The 17,493-nt window shown below is 31.5% G+C and overlaps 2 protein-coding genes across 3 annotated transcripts; one reads left to right on the plus strand and one right to left on the minus strand.

Moving 5' to 3' along the window:
• Positions 1 to 1,031: 1,031 nt before the first annotated feature.
• LOC112509743 (metal transporter Nramp6) lies at positions 1,032 to 7,836 on the plus strand. 2 transcript variants are annotated; one of them, XM_025114860.1, is made up of 14 exons: positions 1,032 to 1,147; positions 1,399 to 1,537; positions 2,143 to 2,221; positions 2,303 to 2,343; positions 2,769 to 2,847; positions 2,972 to 3,076; positions 4,134 to 4,243; positions 4,333 to 4,514; positions 4,588 to 4,657; positions 5,136 to 5,309; positions 5,430 to 5,534; positions 5,947 to 6,078; positions 6,463 to 6,558; positions 7,495 to 7,836. In XM_025114860.1, the coding sequence occupies exons 2-14, from the start codon at positions 1,445 to 1,447 to the stop codon at positions 7,828 to 7,830; spliced, it is 1,602 nt and encodes a 533-aa protein (XP_024970628.1). In that variant the 5' UTR covers positions 1,032 to 1,147; positions 1,399 to 1,444; the 3' UTR covers positions 7,831 to 7,836. The 2 variants fall into 2 exon arrangements, with proteins under 2 accessions (XP_024970628.1, XP_024970629.1); XM_025114861.1 differs by having other exon boundaries at positions 1,127 to 1,147; positions 1,414 to 1,537.
• Positions 7,837 to 8,596: 760 nt separating this feature from the next.
• Positions 8,597 to 14,803, minus strand: LOC112509602 (cinnamoyl-CoA reductase 1-like). The gene is made up of 5 exons (XM_025114650.1): positions 14,649 to 14,803; positions 14,377 to 14,531; positions 14,107 to 14,292; positions 10,077 to 10,429; positions 8,597 to 8,992 (listed from the first exon to the last, which is right to left on the minus strand). The coding sequence occupies exons 1-5, from the start codon at positions 14,767 to 14,769 to the stop codon at positions 8,803 to 8,805; spliced, it is 1,005 nt and encodes a 334-aa protein (XP_024970418.1). The 5' UTR covers positions 14,770 to 14,803; the 3' UTR covers positions 8,597 to 8,802.
• Between the last annotated feature and the right edge of the window lie 2,690 nt (positions 14,804 to 17,493).

The raw sequence follows: 17,493 nt of genomic DNA on the forward strand, positions 1-17,493 counted from the left end.
ATATATATATATATATATATATATATATATATATATATTTCAAATATCTATGACATCATCACATTTATATTTTATATAAAAAATAAAAATATTATCGTTTTCTCAAAACCACATAAAACCATATTATATTGATAGAGATAAAAAAACATTAAAATCAAGATATATTTCACTATATTGTGTAAGTACCTTTTCAGTTATTTATAAATGAATTTTGTCAAGAATCTTTTATTATTAGTTGTTAAAAATGAATATTTTCCAAAAAGTTTATGGAAAATTACCGGTTTTTTTTTCTTTTTTCTTCTAAATATCACTTTACAAAAACTTTATTATAAATTACCATTCTATATAACACTTATTGGAACTTATTATTTTATACTATAAAGATATTCATGTAATGAATTAAAACACATCTCGATTTTAATGTTTCATTTTATTATATTTTATGTTGATACATTGATACTAATACCAAATTAACTATTAAAAAATTCTTGTTTTTTTTTATTTAATTTCTTTAATTCAAAATTTTTATTATAATTTAATTTAGTTTTAGTAACGAAGTAATTTAATTTATGTCTAACAATATAATTTTTTATAAAAATAATAATTAATTATTCTGTTAAAACACAACGATTATCCTAATTATATTTTAGATTTTATATATTAAAATGAGATGTTTATCTTGTATATTATTATATTTATTTGCACAAATTCAAACATGAAGCTTTAATAAGTTATACTTAAGCACAATTTAATTATAATCTTGACTTTTAAGTAATATACATCAATAAACAATAGTACATGCATGAAAAATGATTTTTAAATTTTTTTGTCAAATACTTTATAATATAGTATAGATAAATTACCATTTTATATAAAGTTTATTATGTAATAGAAATTACCATTTTAATCAATATTATTGTAACATTTAAAATTTGTTTGAATGCTTTTTTTGGTAATTTAATTGTTAAGAAAGAAGCTAGATGCTCTGTGCAACAACTATATAGAAAAAGACGAGCAACTCGAAGTAGTCATTTGAAGTCGGAAAACGTCGAAGAAGATCAGCAGTGAGAAGCTTCTTTAGTCGGTGGTTGATACATGCATCATCCCTTACTCACTCGCATCGCATCTTCTTCCACCTGCAAATAAGGTTTCATACTGCCTGAACTACGCACTCGTATCTGTCTCTGCATTCCTTCATTTTTCTTATCCTTCATTCCATATCAAATCTTGATTGGTAACTTCTTGTTACGGCGCTCTTATCTATGCAATTGCAGATTATTTTTGGTTAATTAATTGATTTTAGATCTGAACTCGTGTTCTACTTGTAATTTATGTGCATATTGTGTTACCGGCACATTGCATGTTTTATGTTTGATGTCTGATGATTGCCCTGTGAAGTTTTGCGATTGGCAGTGTAATTGGAACAGAGTAAAACAGGGAGAAGATGGCGGCAAACGCGTTTTCTCAGCATCCGCAGTTCATGACTAATGCGCCGCTAATTGAGAGTCCTGAGACTAATCAGATTGTTGTTCCTGATGTAAGTATTTTTATTTTCATTTCCTATATGATTATTATTATGATTCTGTTGTGGATTTAGGATTCTCGTAATCTTCTCTATGAATTTTTGTTCTAACATCATGGTTTGCTGTATATACGAATTTAGGTTTACGAGCACAATGGCAAATCAGTTATTTGGATTTTGAGATTTCGTTTACCAGTAGCTAATGTTTCATATCCAAATGTGAAATTATGTCTTAGTGTTTGGTTCAAATCCTTAATCTCATTTATTGATGTGATAGAGTATAGCCGTATAGGTAAAGTTTGAGCAAGTCCTTGATCTAGTGGTAGGGTGATGGAATAGTAAACTTGCTGTGAATTATAAAACTCAAAGCATTTTTCTAAATGGTGAAGTTGACAAAAAGCTCAAATAAAAAGAACTGTTTCCTGCTTTTCACCGGATATGATGTGATTTTAACTTGACTATTATTGGAGACTTTCTAGTGAACTTTTTTTTGTTGATCTTAAACTAATTATTAGATTACAAATTTGAACTGGTAAAATTTTCTTATCAAGTGAAATTTTATGGGTGGAAGTGAAATTCTGACGGTTCCTAATTGATGGCACCACTGTAAATGTATGCAGAAGACAAGCTGGAAAAACCTTTTTGCGTACATGGGTCCTGGGTTTCTTGTTTCCATTGCATACATTGATCCTGGAAACTGTAAGATGCTTCTTTTGTATGTTATTGATTTACTAATCATTTAGGTAGTTCACTACTGACCTTGATTGCATATTCTTGCAGTTGAAACTGATTTACAATCAGGAGCCCAGTACAAGTATGAGGTGCTTATATATTTTCCTTACTGGAGTTTATAGATTTATTTGCAATCAAAATTCAGTTTCATAGTCATCTTTAAATGGTTGCATTTTTTTATTGAATGAAGCCTTAATTAAGTAAAGCAGTAACTTAGCATTATTAAGTTTCTAAAACAGCATATGCCTGTATTTTGATGTTCACTTTCCATTTTCCCTTGGTCTTACATTTCTTCATGAAAGAGAATGCTTGGTAGCTAGATACAGGTGGTACTTGCTGATTCGTTTTCTTTGCTTGTCTTATCCTAGTTGATAGAAAGAACTAACTGATTATTGTGGAAGAAAACTCTAATTGGTTTTGTTCATCATCGGTTGAACCCCATACGCGCATATTTATTTATCGTTTAGCATCAAGTTCAGTGTCTACACTCTTGCTTATTCCTCTTTGTTTGCAGTTACTTTGGATTATATTGGTGGCCTCATGTGCTGCACTTGTCATCCAATCCTTGGCAGCAAACCTGGGGGTTGTTACTGGTATTTTCATCCATCTTTTCCACCCTGAAATTATATGCATACTCCTACTTTTATTGTCATTATTATCTTTTTCATCTGTCATATAGTCAAACAGATGCCTGAATTTTCCTGTATAATACTCTAGGAAAGCATTTGGCTGAGCATTGCAAAAACGAGTATGAGAAGGTGACCAATATCATTTTGTGGATTCTTGCTGAAATATCCATAGTTGCTTGTGACATTCCTGAAGGTATTGACCACTTCCATTGTTTTATCACTTAGGTAACTCAGAACTGATTTCATGTGATATTGCTTTCAGTGGAAACAAACATGTTATGACAGAAAATGTTTCCAAAAGGAGTTAATTTTGCTTTTAACTATTTGGTTTAGTTTATAACGTAGTGATTTATTGTGCTTCAGATAGATTTAAATATCCTCACTGCATTGAATATTATTACTTACATGTTCTTCATGGAACTGAATAAAGGCATGCCAAGTTTCAAATCCTTTACCTGCTACTGTGTTCCTACTTCTCTTGTGAAACTCTAAAGATCTGAGATCTGTGTGTTTCACATATTCGCTATGTACCTTGAGAATCCGAAAAGGACCTAATTGACATGAGTCATCAAACTGACAACGTCTTGAATATTTCTTCAATTGTAGCCTGTTTTTTTTACCCTTATAGGTACTAGAATGTGGTTTCATTTTGTTTCTTTTTCCCCTCTTGTGTATTCACTATTATTAGATCGCTGAAATGTTTATTTAAGTTCTACTAAAATTATGATTTGCTATTGAAGAGCTAATTTATATGTTCACAGTTGTTTTCTATTTTCAACCATAAACTTTATTTGCCTATTTAGCACGTTAACATCTGCATACCATCAAAGTATCCAGGTTAGAGATGGATTATGTTGTTTAAGAAAATCAACAGCTGCTGCAATTTAATTGCTATTCTATGAGTATCCTTTCAGGAATTTTCATTCATGCTATATTTTTACATTTGTTCAATACATGTGAATACACATTACAATCTATGATCAGCGAACACCAATCAACTATGACATTCATGGGCTTGAGGTTTGCTCTCTGGATGTGTATCATACTATATATATGAAGTCCAGCAGCTCGGATTATGCAGCTACTTCATATGAGAATGCTGAATTGCCCATTTCAGTATCTGTGATCTATTAACCTAATTAAGAATAATGCTTGTCATTTTTACTTCCCCCTTCCTCTAAAAGAATAAGCATACAAATACTAGTTTTATACTTGCATTTTGACCTAATGCTGCTGTTCTTCATGTGCAGTAATCGGCACAGCATTTGCCCTGAATATGCTCTTCAATATCCCAGTATGGTGTGGTGTGCTCCTCACAGGTTTTAGTACTTTGGGTCTACTAGCACTACAACAATATGGGGTATTCCATTTGCTTTTAACTCTCTAGGTATAATAATATTAATTTGCTCAAGATGATAATCAGATGAGATGCTTTTGCTTGTTGTGCAGGTGAGGAAACTTGAATTCTTGATTACTTTCTTGGTACTCACTATAGCTGCATGCTTTCTTGTTGAGCTCGGAATTTCAAAACCAGATGCTTCAGAAGTGCTATATGGGCTGTTTGTCCCCCAGCTCAGGGGCAGCGGTTCTACAGGCCTTGCAATTTCACTCCTTGGTGCTATGGTCATGCCGTAAGTTATTCTCTAGTTGCTGCTTATTGCAAGCCATATGGATCTTATTTGTGAATTTTCTCCATTGATGCAGGCACAACCTTTTCCTGCACTCAGCTCTTGTGCTTTCTAGGAAAATACCACGATCAGTTAGTGGGATCAAAGTAACTTCCTATCTTCTAGAAGCATTTTTAACTTTTGATGGAATTTCTTCTGCATTTTACATTGGTTGCTTGTGGAGCTATCTTACTGTTCAATTATTGAATGTGAACCTGTTTACATAAACGAGCATGTCTGTATGCTATCGTCTAGCATTTGTTATCACCAACAATGAAAAACTGTAAGAAAGATGACTAGGAAATCTGGGACACAGTTGATTTTGTGTGGAAGAAAGAAACAGTAAAATAAATGAAAAATGATAAGAACCGTTGCTTTTCAACCACCAATTTTCTGGGTATGAATATAAAAAGCTCTTATGCTTTTGTCCCTTCCATGGAATTTGTTATGATGATTGTTAGTTTTCAAACAATGAAAAACCAGTTACTGTACTCGGTGGAGCCTTTGGCAGAATAATTTAGCAGAATAATTTACAATTGAACTATTTTAGCAGAATTGAATTTTCAATTGAACTTATATTTACAGGAAGCTTGCAGATTTTACTTGATAGAAAGTGGCATAGCGCTTGCAGTGGCCTTCCTTATTAATATATCGGTTATATCATTAAGTGGGTCAGTCTGCAATTCTTCGAATTTGAACCCAGATGATCAGAAGAGTTGTCAAGACTTAGATTTGAATAAAGCATCCTTTTTGCTCAAGGCAAGTGTCATTTAGTGCTAATGGATGATGATGCATGTGAACCCTTCCTTTGTTCTGTTTTCCTGTTAATGGTAGAGCTTGACAGTGATCATGTGCACCCTCTTCTTTTCATCTTCACAGAATGTTCTAGGCAAGTGGAGCTCAAAGGTCTTTGCAATTGCTTTGCTGGCATCAGGTCAGAGTTCCACAATAACTGGAACATATGCTGGGCAGTATGTTATGCAGGTATTTGATTCTTTTATCTAAAATCCAAGAAGAAATTTAAGGGTATTGTTTTATTGTCTTCATAAAGCTTCTTTGGTGATGAAAGTTGAAGTAGAAAAATTCTAGAGGAGCTTTCTATCTCGGTTCCTACTCTTAGTATGTGACAACCTATAAAAATTCTGGCATTCGTTGTCATGAAGCCACAAGTAGAAATGGAGAAATCGGGAGGAGCAGGAGCTTGACCCTGCTTCTGATATCAATTTAGGTGGCATGATCCTCTGCAACCAGAAACTACTAGTTGATGTGTTCCAGTCATTAAGCAACACAACGTAAAAGAAATATTTGGGATGTATTCTTGTGTGTGCAATAATTAAAGAAGTTGAGCATCTTTATCTCTACTTGGCATAATATCATTGCACATGTTTCCTTGCAGGGGTTTCTTGACCTACGTATGAAGCCATGGCTTAGAAACCTCCTAACCCGGTGCTTAGCCATAGTCCCTAGTCTAATTGTTGCTCTCATTGGTGGATCGGCTGGAGCTGGGAAGTTAATTATCATAGCATCTGTTAGTGACCCTGAACTCTATCTCCCCTTTTCATCGTAAATATTTTCTTAAGTTTCTTCTGAGTGATTATTCATTGTTTGAACAACTCCAACAGCATCTTTTGTGGTACGGTGGTTCAAACCTAATACCAATGAAACTTACCCTCCTTTTAGAAGTCTCTCTTTTATTCCTCCAGGAAATATAAAGTTTTTCGAGCTCCTCGAGTTTTCTGTTTTGCATTGCGATTTGCTAAATTATCTAGCTAGCCAACTGTTCTGCATCAACATGAGTAGTAGAGCAGAAAAATGCACTAATTTCTCTTCATTTAGAAACTGTATTTAAACCTTGTTATCTTCTTCATTATAAGGTTTTAATGCTTGCTGACATGTGTTGTTACTGTGGCAGATGATATTGTCATTTGAGCTCCCATTTGCTCTCATTCCACTTCTCAAATTCACTAGCAGTGAGACCAAGATGGGATCACATGCCAACTCAAAGATTGTAAGGATACATCTTCATTTGCAATTTATATCGACATGTTTTTTCGTGAATTTAATGTAAATCCATAAAGGTAGATCTAGGAATCTAGGACACATTATTATTTCACCAGAGTCAATAAGTTGGTGGTTTGCAAGGACTTGAAAGGTATTTCCAACAAAACTAATCACATTGTTAGTTGAAAAAACTGAATAATCTCTTAGAGACTAGCAGACTCGTTAAGACAAGAAAACAAACAACCAATTAAAATAGGTGTGGCCTAATACGTGATGGGTTAATTAGGTGCCCAACAAACAGTTGGCTTCTCAAAATTCACTTGTGCATTGCATGCCCTATTGGAGACATCTATCATGTATATTTCAAGTGACACAAGAAGTCTTCAAAATGTAATTTCTAAATTTCAATCTCTATATATATCTGTGTTCTAGAAGGCTCGCCAAGACAGCCTTTGTGGTGCTCCATGGCTCAAGGCTAAAGGCTAGTGTCCGACACCATGTTGAGCCTGTGGGATGTGGCACGCCATGGTCCAATGCACGGTTTTTGCAATGCAAAATTTGATATATTTGTTTACCTTTTTAGTGTCTTACTTTTTAGTTTTAAGTATAACCCAATTTAAATTGTTTAATATCATTAGCTCATTGATTAATTGTAGAGAGCATATGCATATCTATATAATTATGTATATAATATACAGATTTGTTGTCATAAATCACGCCTTCAAAAATAGCATGACCTTGTCGTGGCTTGAAGGCTTGACCTTGTCCCCACACCACGCCTCACACCATTTAGAACCTTGTTATTTATTTATATTAATTGTTAATTCACGTACCAGTTATAAGAAATAAACTATATGAGATGAATTGAATTAGAGGTTACAATTAATGATTGTCACTTTGATTCCCTGCATAATCTTACAAGGTGGTGATTATGTATATGCAGATCTCAGGAATGACTTGGATAATTGGGTCCTTAATTATGGGCATAAACATATACTTTCTTGTGGATAATCTGATCTCGGTGCTCGTTCATGGGCGTTTAGCAGTTGTGAGCAAGGTGGCGTGTGGAGTGTTGGGATTTTCAGGTATGTTGATTTATTTAACCGGGATTGGGTATCTGGTGTTGCGCAAAAACAAGAACTCATCACACCTTCTGGCACTTACGAGTCCTGAATGCCGCGAGATGGAGAGGAGTGCTTCCGCTGCATATGGCCAACCAAGAGAGGACATAGTTAGCATGCAACTTCCTCAGAAGAGGACCACTGCTGATGCAAACTGAGTTATAGACCTGATTTAGAATATATATATATATATATATATATATATATATATGATTAATAGAGTTTGATCTAACATGCTCCCAGACTCTAATTAATATGGTTTAGGAACATGAATAATGAAATCATATTAGTTTGTGATAAAAAAAAGATACCTATTTAGTAGAGTTACAAACAGCATCTTGTCTGTCCTGTTGCTTTTGGTTTTGTGAAACAGTGACATCCCTCCCAATCTATCTTTGATGTGTACGGTCGGTGGCTGGGTTTAAATCAAAACCATAAATATTTTGAAAACGATAGAATCAATTGCTTCATGTATTATTTACGATGAATATAACCGTCAATAAAAAAAATTTAATTATCATGAATGTTGTGATAGATATTCAAATGAACATTTTTCTACATATCACATTCATTATGAAAAGTGTATGAGTGAATTACGGATTTGGTCCTTGTGGTATGTTGAAAATTATGACTAGTAGGGGACGTCGTTAAAAATTAGAAAAATTATGGATATGATCTCCATGGTCACGGCCGGCCCAAAGGGTGGGCGACGACCCAAGGCATCAAATTCTAAGTTGCATCAATTTTCGTGTTTGTAGTTGTCATTTTCTTATGACTAAAGTCCCTCTCACGAAGGACCTTTAAATGAATTATTTAATCCAATTAACTCAGGGATTAAAAGACCAAAATATCCTTGTTTCATAATCATAAATTTTAACATGTTACAGACCATATCCATAATTCACTCTTGTATCATGAATAATGAAAATGAACGATATTTATGGTTATTTATCATGAATATTTGGTTTCCCTGTTGTAAAAATATTTACGATTCCCATTTGAATCTTCAAAATACAAGAAAAGGACTTTTCATTCAACAAAGATCATATGATTTCAACTTTCCACGGACAGGTTCACTGATTAATTAGGAACACATGATAACATACATACCATATATATGTATGTTTAGTTTAAGACTGTATACGGATGTGATCATCGGTGTGGCCGGTTGGTTGCACCGGGAGATGACCCTTCTCTTGTAAGCTCTTGACCGTTTCATATAAACACTCTTTCACGGGTGTAAATTCCAAACCCAAATCCTTGAGCTTTTGGTTCGAGAATTTGTATGGCTTTGCTCTTGGCTTTATCTCATCAGAACACCTGCAATTCGTTTACCATCACCCACTTTAATTAGCACCCTTTTTTTTCACTTCAATTTAGCCACATTTAACAAAAAAACCTTAATATAATTAAATTAGTTCCCATTAAAAGATGGGTAATTTTTGGACTCTTGTGTTGGTTGGTGCGTGGGCCCAGTGATGTACACGACGAGGGACCACGGTAGTTCTGATAGGGATGTGGGGTGGGTGAGGAGTCGTCTTGGCCACACGATCTGAAATTATTTATATAGATATATATCTGAAAACAAAAGTTGGTCTTGTTTTCTTTGAATCTTGGTGTAATCCTTTTAGACTTGCTATACGTGATAAGGTCAAATATTGCTTTCATTAATCAAATCACGTCTTTGGTTCACCCAACTTTTGTTCCATCCATGTTTTTTAAATATAAATTTATAATTGTAAATCAATATTTTATAATATATATATAGGGTCAGAAAAACAGTAAAAATTAAAAAAAACTGAGGAACATAACAGTTCATTTGGACGGTATATACATGTGCAATACAAATAATTTATAAGCAATTTGTCAAGTATGTATATTTGTAGAACATACACACGTATATAAAAATCAAGAAACAACTTCAATTACTTATATGCACATGTATATGTCAAGATGAATGGTTACTAGCGTGTTTCTATTTTTTATTTTTTGAGGGGTTTTTCTAACCTCCCTTATAAGAGACTGTTTGACAGTTGCTCAATGGTTTGATGTAGAATAATTAAGTGACCATAATGATTAAAATGTTCTCATGATATAATGCAAAATGAAATATAATTGTTTGTAATTGTTTACAATGAAATTAAGGCGCTGAATGGTTAAGGGAAGCCAGGATACAAAATTATTCAACGGGTTTTAGAACCATTAACACCTAAACTTTTTTTTTTTTTCAAACAAGATTCATCTCTCAACCATTCAGAGTCTACCTCTTAATGAAATTATTAAGAGGTAAATATATTTGATTCTTTATATTAACAAGATAAAAGAATTATGTATGTCAAAATATTAATTGTAACGATAATTAATATAATGATTAATTGCAAACATATAAGAGGACGAGACTTACTTGGTGGGAATTGGGTATTCAGGGAAAAACTTGGCTAGAATTTCGACGACTTCACCACGGTGAAGCACGCTCTCAGCACATAAATAGCGACCCGAAGCCGAGGGAGTCTCGAAGAGTAGAATGTGTGCGAGGGCCACATCTCTAACATGAACGTATGCTTGGACCGAATTGGCATAGGTCTTTGCTGAGCCTGTAAGGTACTTTAGGATATGAATAATGCTAGCGTTGACCGTGGATTGCAACAACGGTCCCAAAACCAACACGGGGTTCACCACCACCAAGTCAACCTCTCTCGCTTTAGCCTCGTCCCACGCAGCCTGTTCCGCCACTGCCTTCCCATAACAATACCAATTCTGTGGTCAAAATGCAAATTAAATTAGTTAATTACATGAATTTGTATCACGAAAATATATGAAACTTCGTTAGATTACTTTTCAAAAAAGATTTTAAACATAATATATTAACAGATATTGAGAATAAATCGAGGTGAAACTCAACATGTACAATTATATAAATATTTGATAGATATAAGTATTCTTTTAAAATAAGTACATTAAATTATATTCATTCAACTTTAAATCATCATTTAAGCAGATAATGTGTTTATGATCTTTTGAACAGGGGTGGTCAAAAATCCGATAACCCGATTAACCCAACTTAATCAAACGTAATCCAATGTTTGATCGAGTTCTAAAATCTTCTACAGTTATTTTTATTTGAACTCAACTCAACCAGATGATGAACCTGATAATTTTTACTTTTTGAATTGAATATGACTGTTGAACCTCTATTAATATGTAGATTATACAATTATAACATCGCATACCCTATTCATGTACAAATATTTTCAATATATTCTCAATCTTTATGTAACTTTTTTATACATATTTAGTAAGTGTGAATACACACACACACACACACACACATATATATATATATATATATGTGTGTGCAAATTGAGAAAATTAATTAAATGTGATATACTTAAAACTTAAGTATGGATAAGTTATACCAAATGATCGGTGATAAAAACTAAATTATGAGTAGACTAGAGAAAACAACGTATTCAAAGTTAGGAGAATATTTTGATGTACCAAAGTATCAACCCAACTAACCCACACGGTTTGTGTTGGGTTGGGTTGCACTTTGGTTTAGGTTGGGTTGAGATTTTTCAAACCGCAAGCATTGAGTTAAATGAGACCTTCTATAAGGTTGCAACCAATGCAACCCCATCTACACCACAGGTTCATTTGATCAACGGCTGAAAGGCTGAATGCGTTTATGCAATAATATTTCACGATCAAAACATTTATGAAATCAACTACGATTCGAGGAAGAAAATGGCGGAAGAGAGTGTGAATAAGAATAGTCGGCTTCATATGAAACATAATTACAAGTTGAGCATTTTGCTTCATATGAACATGAGATGCATATGAAAAAATGCAGGCTATTTATGTGATACTTGTTTTCAGAAAACCTGTTATGTACGAAAAACGTTTATAATATGTTGTTACATGTGAAACTAGGATGCATATTGAAAGGTATATGACCATGAGATGCAGTTGATAGGATGCATATGAATTAAATGCAGTCCGTTAAGGCGTAATTCTTTTATGAAAAAGCTCTTTTAGTGAGAAGCTGCTATGTATGAAAGTAAAATTCATATTAAGGGAGTGTTTGGGATTGCTTATTTAAAACAACTTATGTTTTTTTTGTAAAAGTGCTTATTAACTTATGTGGCATTAAACCGGAGTTAAATAAAACATGTTTAAAATTGTAAACTGGTAATAAGCAGTTTTTCATAAGCCAGGAAGAATTAACTTATCAAAAACAACTTATTATCAGTTGGACACCGGTATAAGCAGTTTTTTTCTTATCCAAACACCAGAAAACAGCTTATCACCAGTACCAGACTGAAATAAGTTTAAGCAGCTTTTATAAGCAATCTCAAACACCCCTAAAGTTTCACGTAAGATATAATATGAATAATGAGTTTACATGTAATTCTGTAGTATACTAATAAAAAACAAGTGAATTTCGTGATTGAATTAAAAACAATTAAAATAGGGAGGATTATTTCATTAATTAAAAAAATAAAAAATCATCAAAAACCGTCCACTAAAATAGGGAGGATTATTTCATTAATTAAAAAAATAAAAAGACATAATTGCCCTTTTATTGAATAATTAATTAAAAATAAACTCCTTAAAAATTGGCAAGATTAAGGGTTGAGATTGAATTAGAATGGAGTGTAAGGGTTGCAAGTGTATATGAGAGGTTGCATTTGATTTGTATTTTACACACACATATAGAGAGAGAGAGAGAGAGATATAGAGAGAGGGATTCAAACGATAACTATAACTATTTAAATAAGAAAAAAGTCGTTAATATACAAAATCACATACACGTTTTCCTTGACACAAGTCGCAGACAAAGTTGCGTCAAATCGTGTATGATTTTGTACATTAACGACTTTTTTTATATAGTAAATGTTCTCGTTTGAACTTGCAACTCCATATGTATATGTATATGTATATATATATATATATATATGTGTGTGTGTGTGTGTGTGTGTGTGTGTATATATATATATATAGAGAGAGAGAGAGAGAGGTGGGTTATTATATAACCCCTTACATTTGTACAATCAATATAATTCAATCTCAACTGTCCATTTAATTTGATGAATATGTAATTTCATAAAAATTTTGATTGTTTCCTAAAATAAAGTATTGATCATAATTAATAAACTTTATTCATCTTCCATAAATATTTAAATCATAATAAATAAACTTTCATCATTTTCATAAATATTTTAATTTATTGGGTTGCATTAATTGAACAAATGTAATAAATTGCATTTGAAACACTTTATATATATATGAGTGTATCAGATGTCTTCGATTGAAATTTCCATCAAAATTTCTTTTTCGCCCAAAAATTATGCCATTTTAAATTTGATTTAGAGTTACAAAAGGAGCATATCGAAGTACTTTATGACGATGGATTTTTAATTTTAAATATTACAATATTATTTATATTATTAAAAAAATAGTATTTTTAATAAAAAAATATTTATTTCTTCTAAAACTTTTAATTTCAAAGATTTTTATTTATAAGAAAATTAGAAAAATCGTTTTTCTATATAAACAATCATTTTTAGAAAAAAAAAATCTAATTTGGAAAATTTTACAATATCTTTTCTACTTTGTCTTTACTAAAAAAAATTAACCGTAAATCCTCAAAATCTATAGTCAAAAAGAACCAGAAGTGAAATAGAATGACGACCATGGTGTCTAAAACTATAATTAGTTTAAAATATAGACTAAAATTGATAATTACTAATAATGACATAAGACAAAAACATAATTTACTAAAAACAAATTGCATTGACCACATCTTTTTTTTCTTTTTTTTTTTAGGTATTCAATTTTTTAAGGTTCAATTTTATACAACTTTGATTAAATTACGTTTTTTCTCCCTATGGTGTTTTATTACAGATTTTGTCCCTATAGTTTTGAAATTGTGGTTTTCATTCTTATAGTTTGTACATCGTTGTTATTTTTTGTCTCTAAGACTAATTCCTAACTTCAAGTATGAATTACTAAAATAATAATTAAATGCAAATCATGTAGTTTAAATCATAAAAATGAAAACAACAATACATTATAACTATAAGAATAAGAATCATGAAACCATTGGGACGAAACACGAAACTTGCTCCAAGAATTTTAAAAAATAGGTTTAATTAAAGATACGCTGCATTTGGTTATAATTTGGAAAATATGTACTAAATTCCTCTTTGATTCTCTTAAAAATTAATGTGGCTTTTGTGAAGTTTGACATCCATAATTAACAAATAATATTAATAATTACGGTGACTTTGTGAATAAGTCATACCAAATAATGAGAAAAGAATAGGGCAGATAATATGTTACTGTCGCCGGAAAAATCAGGGATCCGATCGACGAGAACGAGCAATTGCTTTACGTAATTTTTCAGAAATTGAGTGAATTAAGAGAGGACAAACCTTGGTGTTCTTGCAGAACTCGAGATCGCTCCAGCAGCTTTCATCAACAACATCATCAGGACCACGATGTGGATCCATATACACCGCTCCGATTGACGATGTGAATACAACTCGCCGGACTTTACATTCAGCCGCCGCCACTATTACATTCCTTGTCCCGATCACTGCCGGCTCCACCATTTGCTCCTGTAAACGCACAATTAATTAGACCTAAGATCGGCGTCTCTACTTTCCATTGTTTCATCAATCATCATTGAATTGAAGACATACAGGATCGTCTGTGACGGGAGAAGCGGTATGGAAAACACCGTCACAGCCATTAATCGCTTCTCGCAAGCTCTCAAAATCGAGAAGATCGGCTTTGTATAGAGTTAATCTCTCCTTCGCTCCTTCAAGCTCTATCAAATGGACATTCTTCGGATCATCTGCAAAAATCAATAACAGAAAAAAGGAAATCTAAGCAACCTAGATTACAAAAAAAAAAAAAAAAACGAAACGCATGTTATAAATTACAATTCAATTCAATCGGAAATTATAACCACCTGGATTTCTAACTGTTCCTCTGACAAAATAACCTTTCTCCAATAGCAATTTGACCATCCATGAGGCGATGAATCCGCCGGCGCCGGTGACACATATAACTTGCTTTGATGCCGGAGACATGGTGTTTATAGAAACAAGGGGGAATATTTTGAGAGATAATGAAATTTGAAGAGAGGAAAGGCAGTACTTATAATGGCAGGAACAGAGAGTGGAAACTTCCACCAACTCACCTACCGCCTTCTCTCGCCAAGTCAACAAACCTCTTCTTCATTCAACCATAACACTTCATTTTATATTCTCCTTTGTTTTATTTGTTTTTTGAAGTTACTAAAATTTAAAATTTTATTTTATATTAAAAAAGTATTCACACAATGTATCAAGACATATCTTGATTTTAATTTTCTATTTTACTATTTGTCTTTGTCGATATTATAATAAGATTTTATGTGTTTTTAAGAAAACATTAATGATTTAATTTTTTAAATAAAATATAAATGTAAAGATATCATAAAAATTTTAAAAAAATATATCAATGTTAATATCAAATCAATTTTTTAAAGTTTTCTCATTTTTTTTGTAATTTCTGTAATTTATTTTTTATTATAATTTAATTTAAGTTTAATAATAAAATAATTTATTTTTAGTTTAATAATATAACATTTTATAAAGATAATAATTAAGTATTCTATTAGAACTCAATGATTATCCTAATTATATTTTAGATTTTTTATATTTAAAATGAGATGTTTATCATGTATTTGATTATGTTTATCTGCAGTTAATTACACGAATTCAGATATGAAGCTTTAATAACTTGTACTTACGCACAATCTACTTGTGATCTTGAGTTTTAAGTAATATGCATTAATAAACAGTACTTTACGCATAAAAAATGGTTTTTAAGAGTTTTTGTCAAATGCTTTATAATACAGTATAGATATTTTACACATATATCATTTATTTTTAAACTATTATTTACTTACCGGATAAGATCTTAATCCATCAAAACGACATCGTATGCAACAATTTTCCCGGTAAGTGCTTACGGTGGTAAGAGTTGTCGCCCTCACTTACAGGGTAAGACTCTTGGTTCTTATATCGCTCTTACCATATAAGATTCTTGGTCTTTACCATATTCATCCGGTAAAATAATACGACTTGTTAAACGCTTATTCGGATAAGCTTTTGGTAAACAGCCTCTTATTTTCAAACATCATAATGTATTTTATTATATATTGTTTCTCACTTCTTCATGACAAATGTCACATTTGCATGTTGTAAAATAAATGTTCATGATAAATGATATAGTAACAAATTTTATTATTAATTATTAACAATTGATGTAAAAGTATCTTGGAAAAAAGATTGAAACTTATGAAACAAAATTTGATAATTTCTCAACAAATTTCTGTATTTGTATTTGTATCTGTATTTGCATCTGATAAAAAAAAATATTACTGAAATGATTTAAATATATTAAAATGTATTACTAAATATATGACAAAACTAAAAAATTATAACCAAAAACATGCATTTCATTTATATTATGACAATTATTAGGAATAATAAATACATCTCTAACGAAATTCTGTAATAAAATAATTTCATTTTTAATAGCTTCAAAAATAAGTGTTATATTTGTTAGAAAAGAAATATATACTAGAAGAGTACTCGTATAATATAGCGAAATATATCTCAATTTTATTGTTTTCTTTTATTATTTATCTTTGTCGATATAATACGGTTTTTAGTGGTTTTGAGAAATTGATAATATTTTTATTTTTGAATAAATATAAATTTAAAGATATCATAAAAATTTGAAAAAAATATATATCTAGTATCAAATTTAATATTTAAATTTCTCCTTTTTTGTATAATTTTTTTACTTTAATATTTTACTTATAATTTAATTTAGATTTAATAAGTGAAGTAATTTATTTATTGTTTAATGATATAATTTTTATAAAGATTTCAATTAAGTATTTTATTATAATTAATGATTATCCTAATTATATTTCAGATTTTTTATATTCAAAATGAGAATTATATCCCGTATTTGATAATATTTATCTATAGTTAGTTACACAAATTTAGAAATGAAGCTTTAATAAGTTGTATCTACGCACAATTTAATTGTGATCTTGAATTTTAAGTAATATGCATCAATAAACAATACTCTTAAAAACTATTTTTTATGCATACAATATTATTTATTGATGTGTAGGATCGATTAACTCGGTTTCTTGGTATAAATTACTTACTTGGATGATCTGTTTGACAGTGTTAATGCAGCGGAAATGATAAGAATCAACCACAGTAGAAATCAATAAGAACACAGTGAAAAAGATTGATGAACACAAGAGAGAGCTTCAAATAATTTTCAATAGAATGAAAATTGACAGTTACAATACTGAAGCACACTGAAAATACAAGGGTCTGCGTTGCTATTTATACAAGCAAGTAACCGTTTTCTGACACGACCTAAAGTAAATTAATCTAACCGTTCGATCAAAACAGATTACAGACAAGAACACGTGATAAGCACGAGCAGCTGATAAACCTAAGTAAAACAGCTAAAGAAGATCTACACAGAAGACAGGTTGCAGACCCTCTGTGAGACATCACAGAGGCTCTGCTGGATATAACTTGAAAGCACATTGACGTAGAGGATATCTTCCAGAACCTCTGTGAGACACGACAGAGGTTTTGTCGTCTTTGTCTTGTAGCATTGTCTTTGCAGATGACCAGTTTCCAGAACCTCTGTGAGACACGACAGAGGTTCTGTCACTTGAGACGTACGCTTGAGCATCTTCTGCTGTTGGTCCTCTGTGGTCTTCTGTGACA

The sequence above is a fragment of the Cynara cardunculus genome, assembly GCF_001531365.2.
Source record: "Cynara cardunculus var. scolymus isolate 2C chromosome LG 3, CcrdV1, whole genome shotgun sequence".
NCBI classification, from domain to species: Eukaryota; Viridiplantae; Streptophyta; class Magnoliopsida; order Asterales; family Asteraceae; genus Cynara; species Cynara cardunculus.

Bases quoted from the DNA above. Each gene is read 5' to 3' on its own strand.
- LOC112509602 (XM_025114650.1), bottom strand. From the start codon at position 14,769: ATGTCTCCGGCATCAAAGCAAGTTATATGTGTCACCGGCGCCGGCGGA. The intron at 14,293-14,376 runs GTATGTCTTCAA...GTGCGTTTACAG, and splicing joins CTCCCGTCACAGACGATCCT to GAGCAAATGGTGGAGCCGGC. The intron at 10,430-14,106 runs GTTTGTCCTCTC...TTTTGACCACAG, and splicing joins AGTTCTGCAAGAACACCAAG to AATTGGTATTGTTATGGGAA.
- LOC112509743 (XM_025114860.1), top strand. From the start codon at position 1,445: ATGGCGGCAAACGCGTTTTCTCAGCATCCGCAGTTCATGACTAATGCG. The intron at 4,515-4,587 runs GTAAGTTATTCT...CCATTGATGCAG, and splicing joins CTTGGTGCTATGGTCATGCC to GCACAACCTTTTCCTGCACT. The intron at 4,658-5,135 runs GTAACTTCCTAT...TTATATTTACAG, and splicing joins GATCAGTTAGTGGGATCAAA to GAAGCTTGCAGATTTTACTT.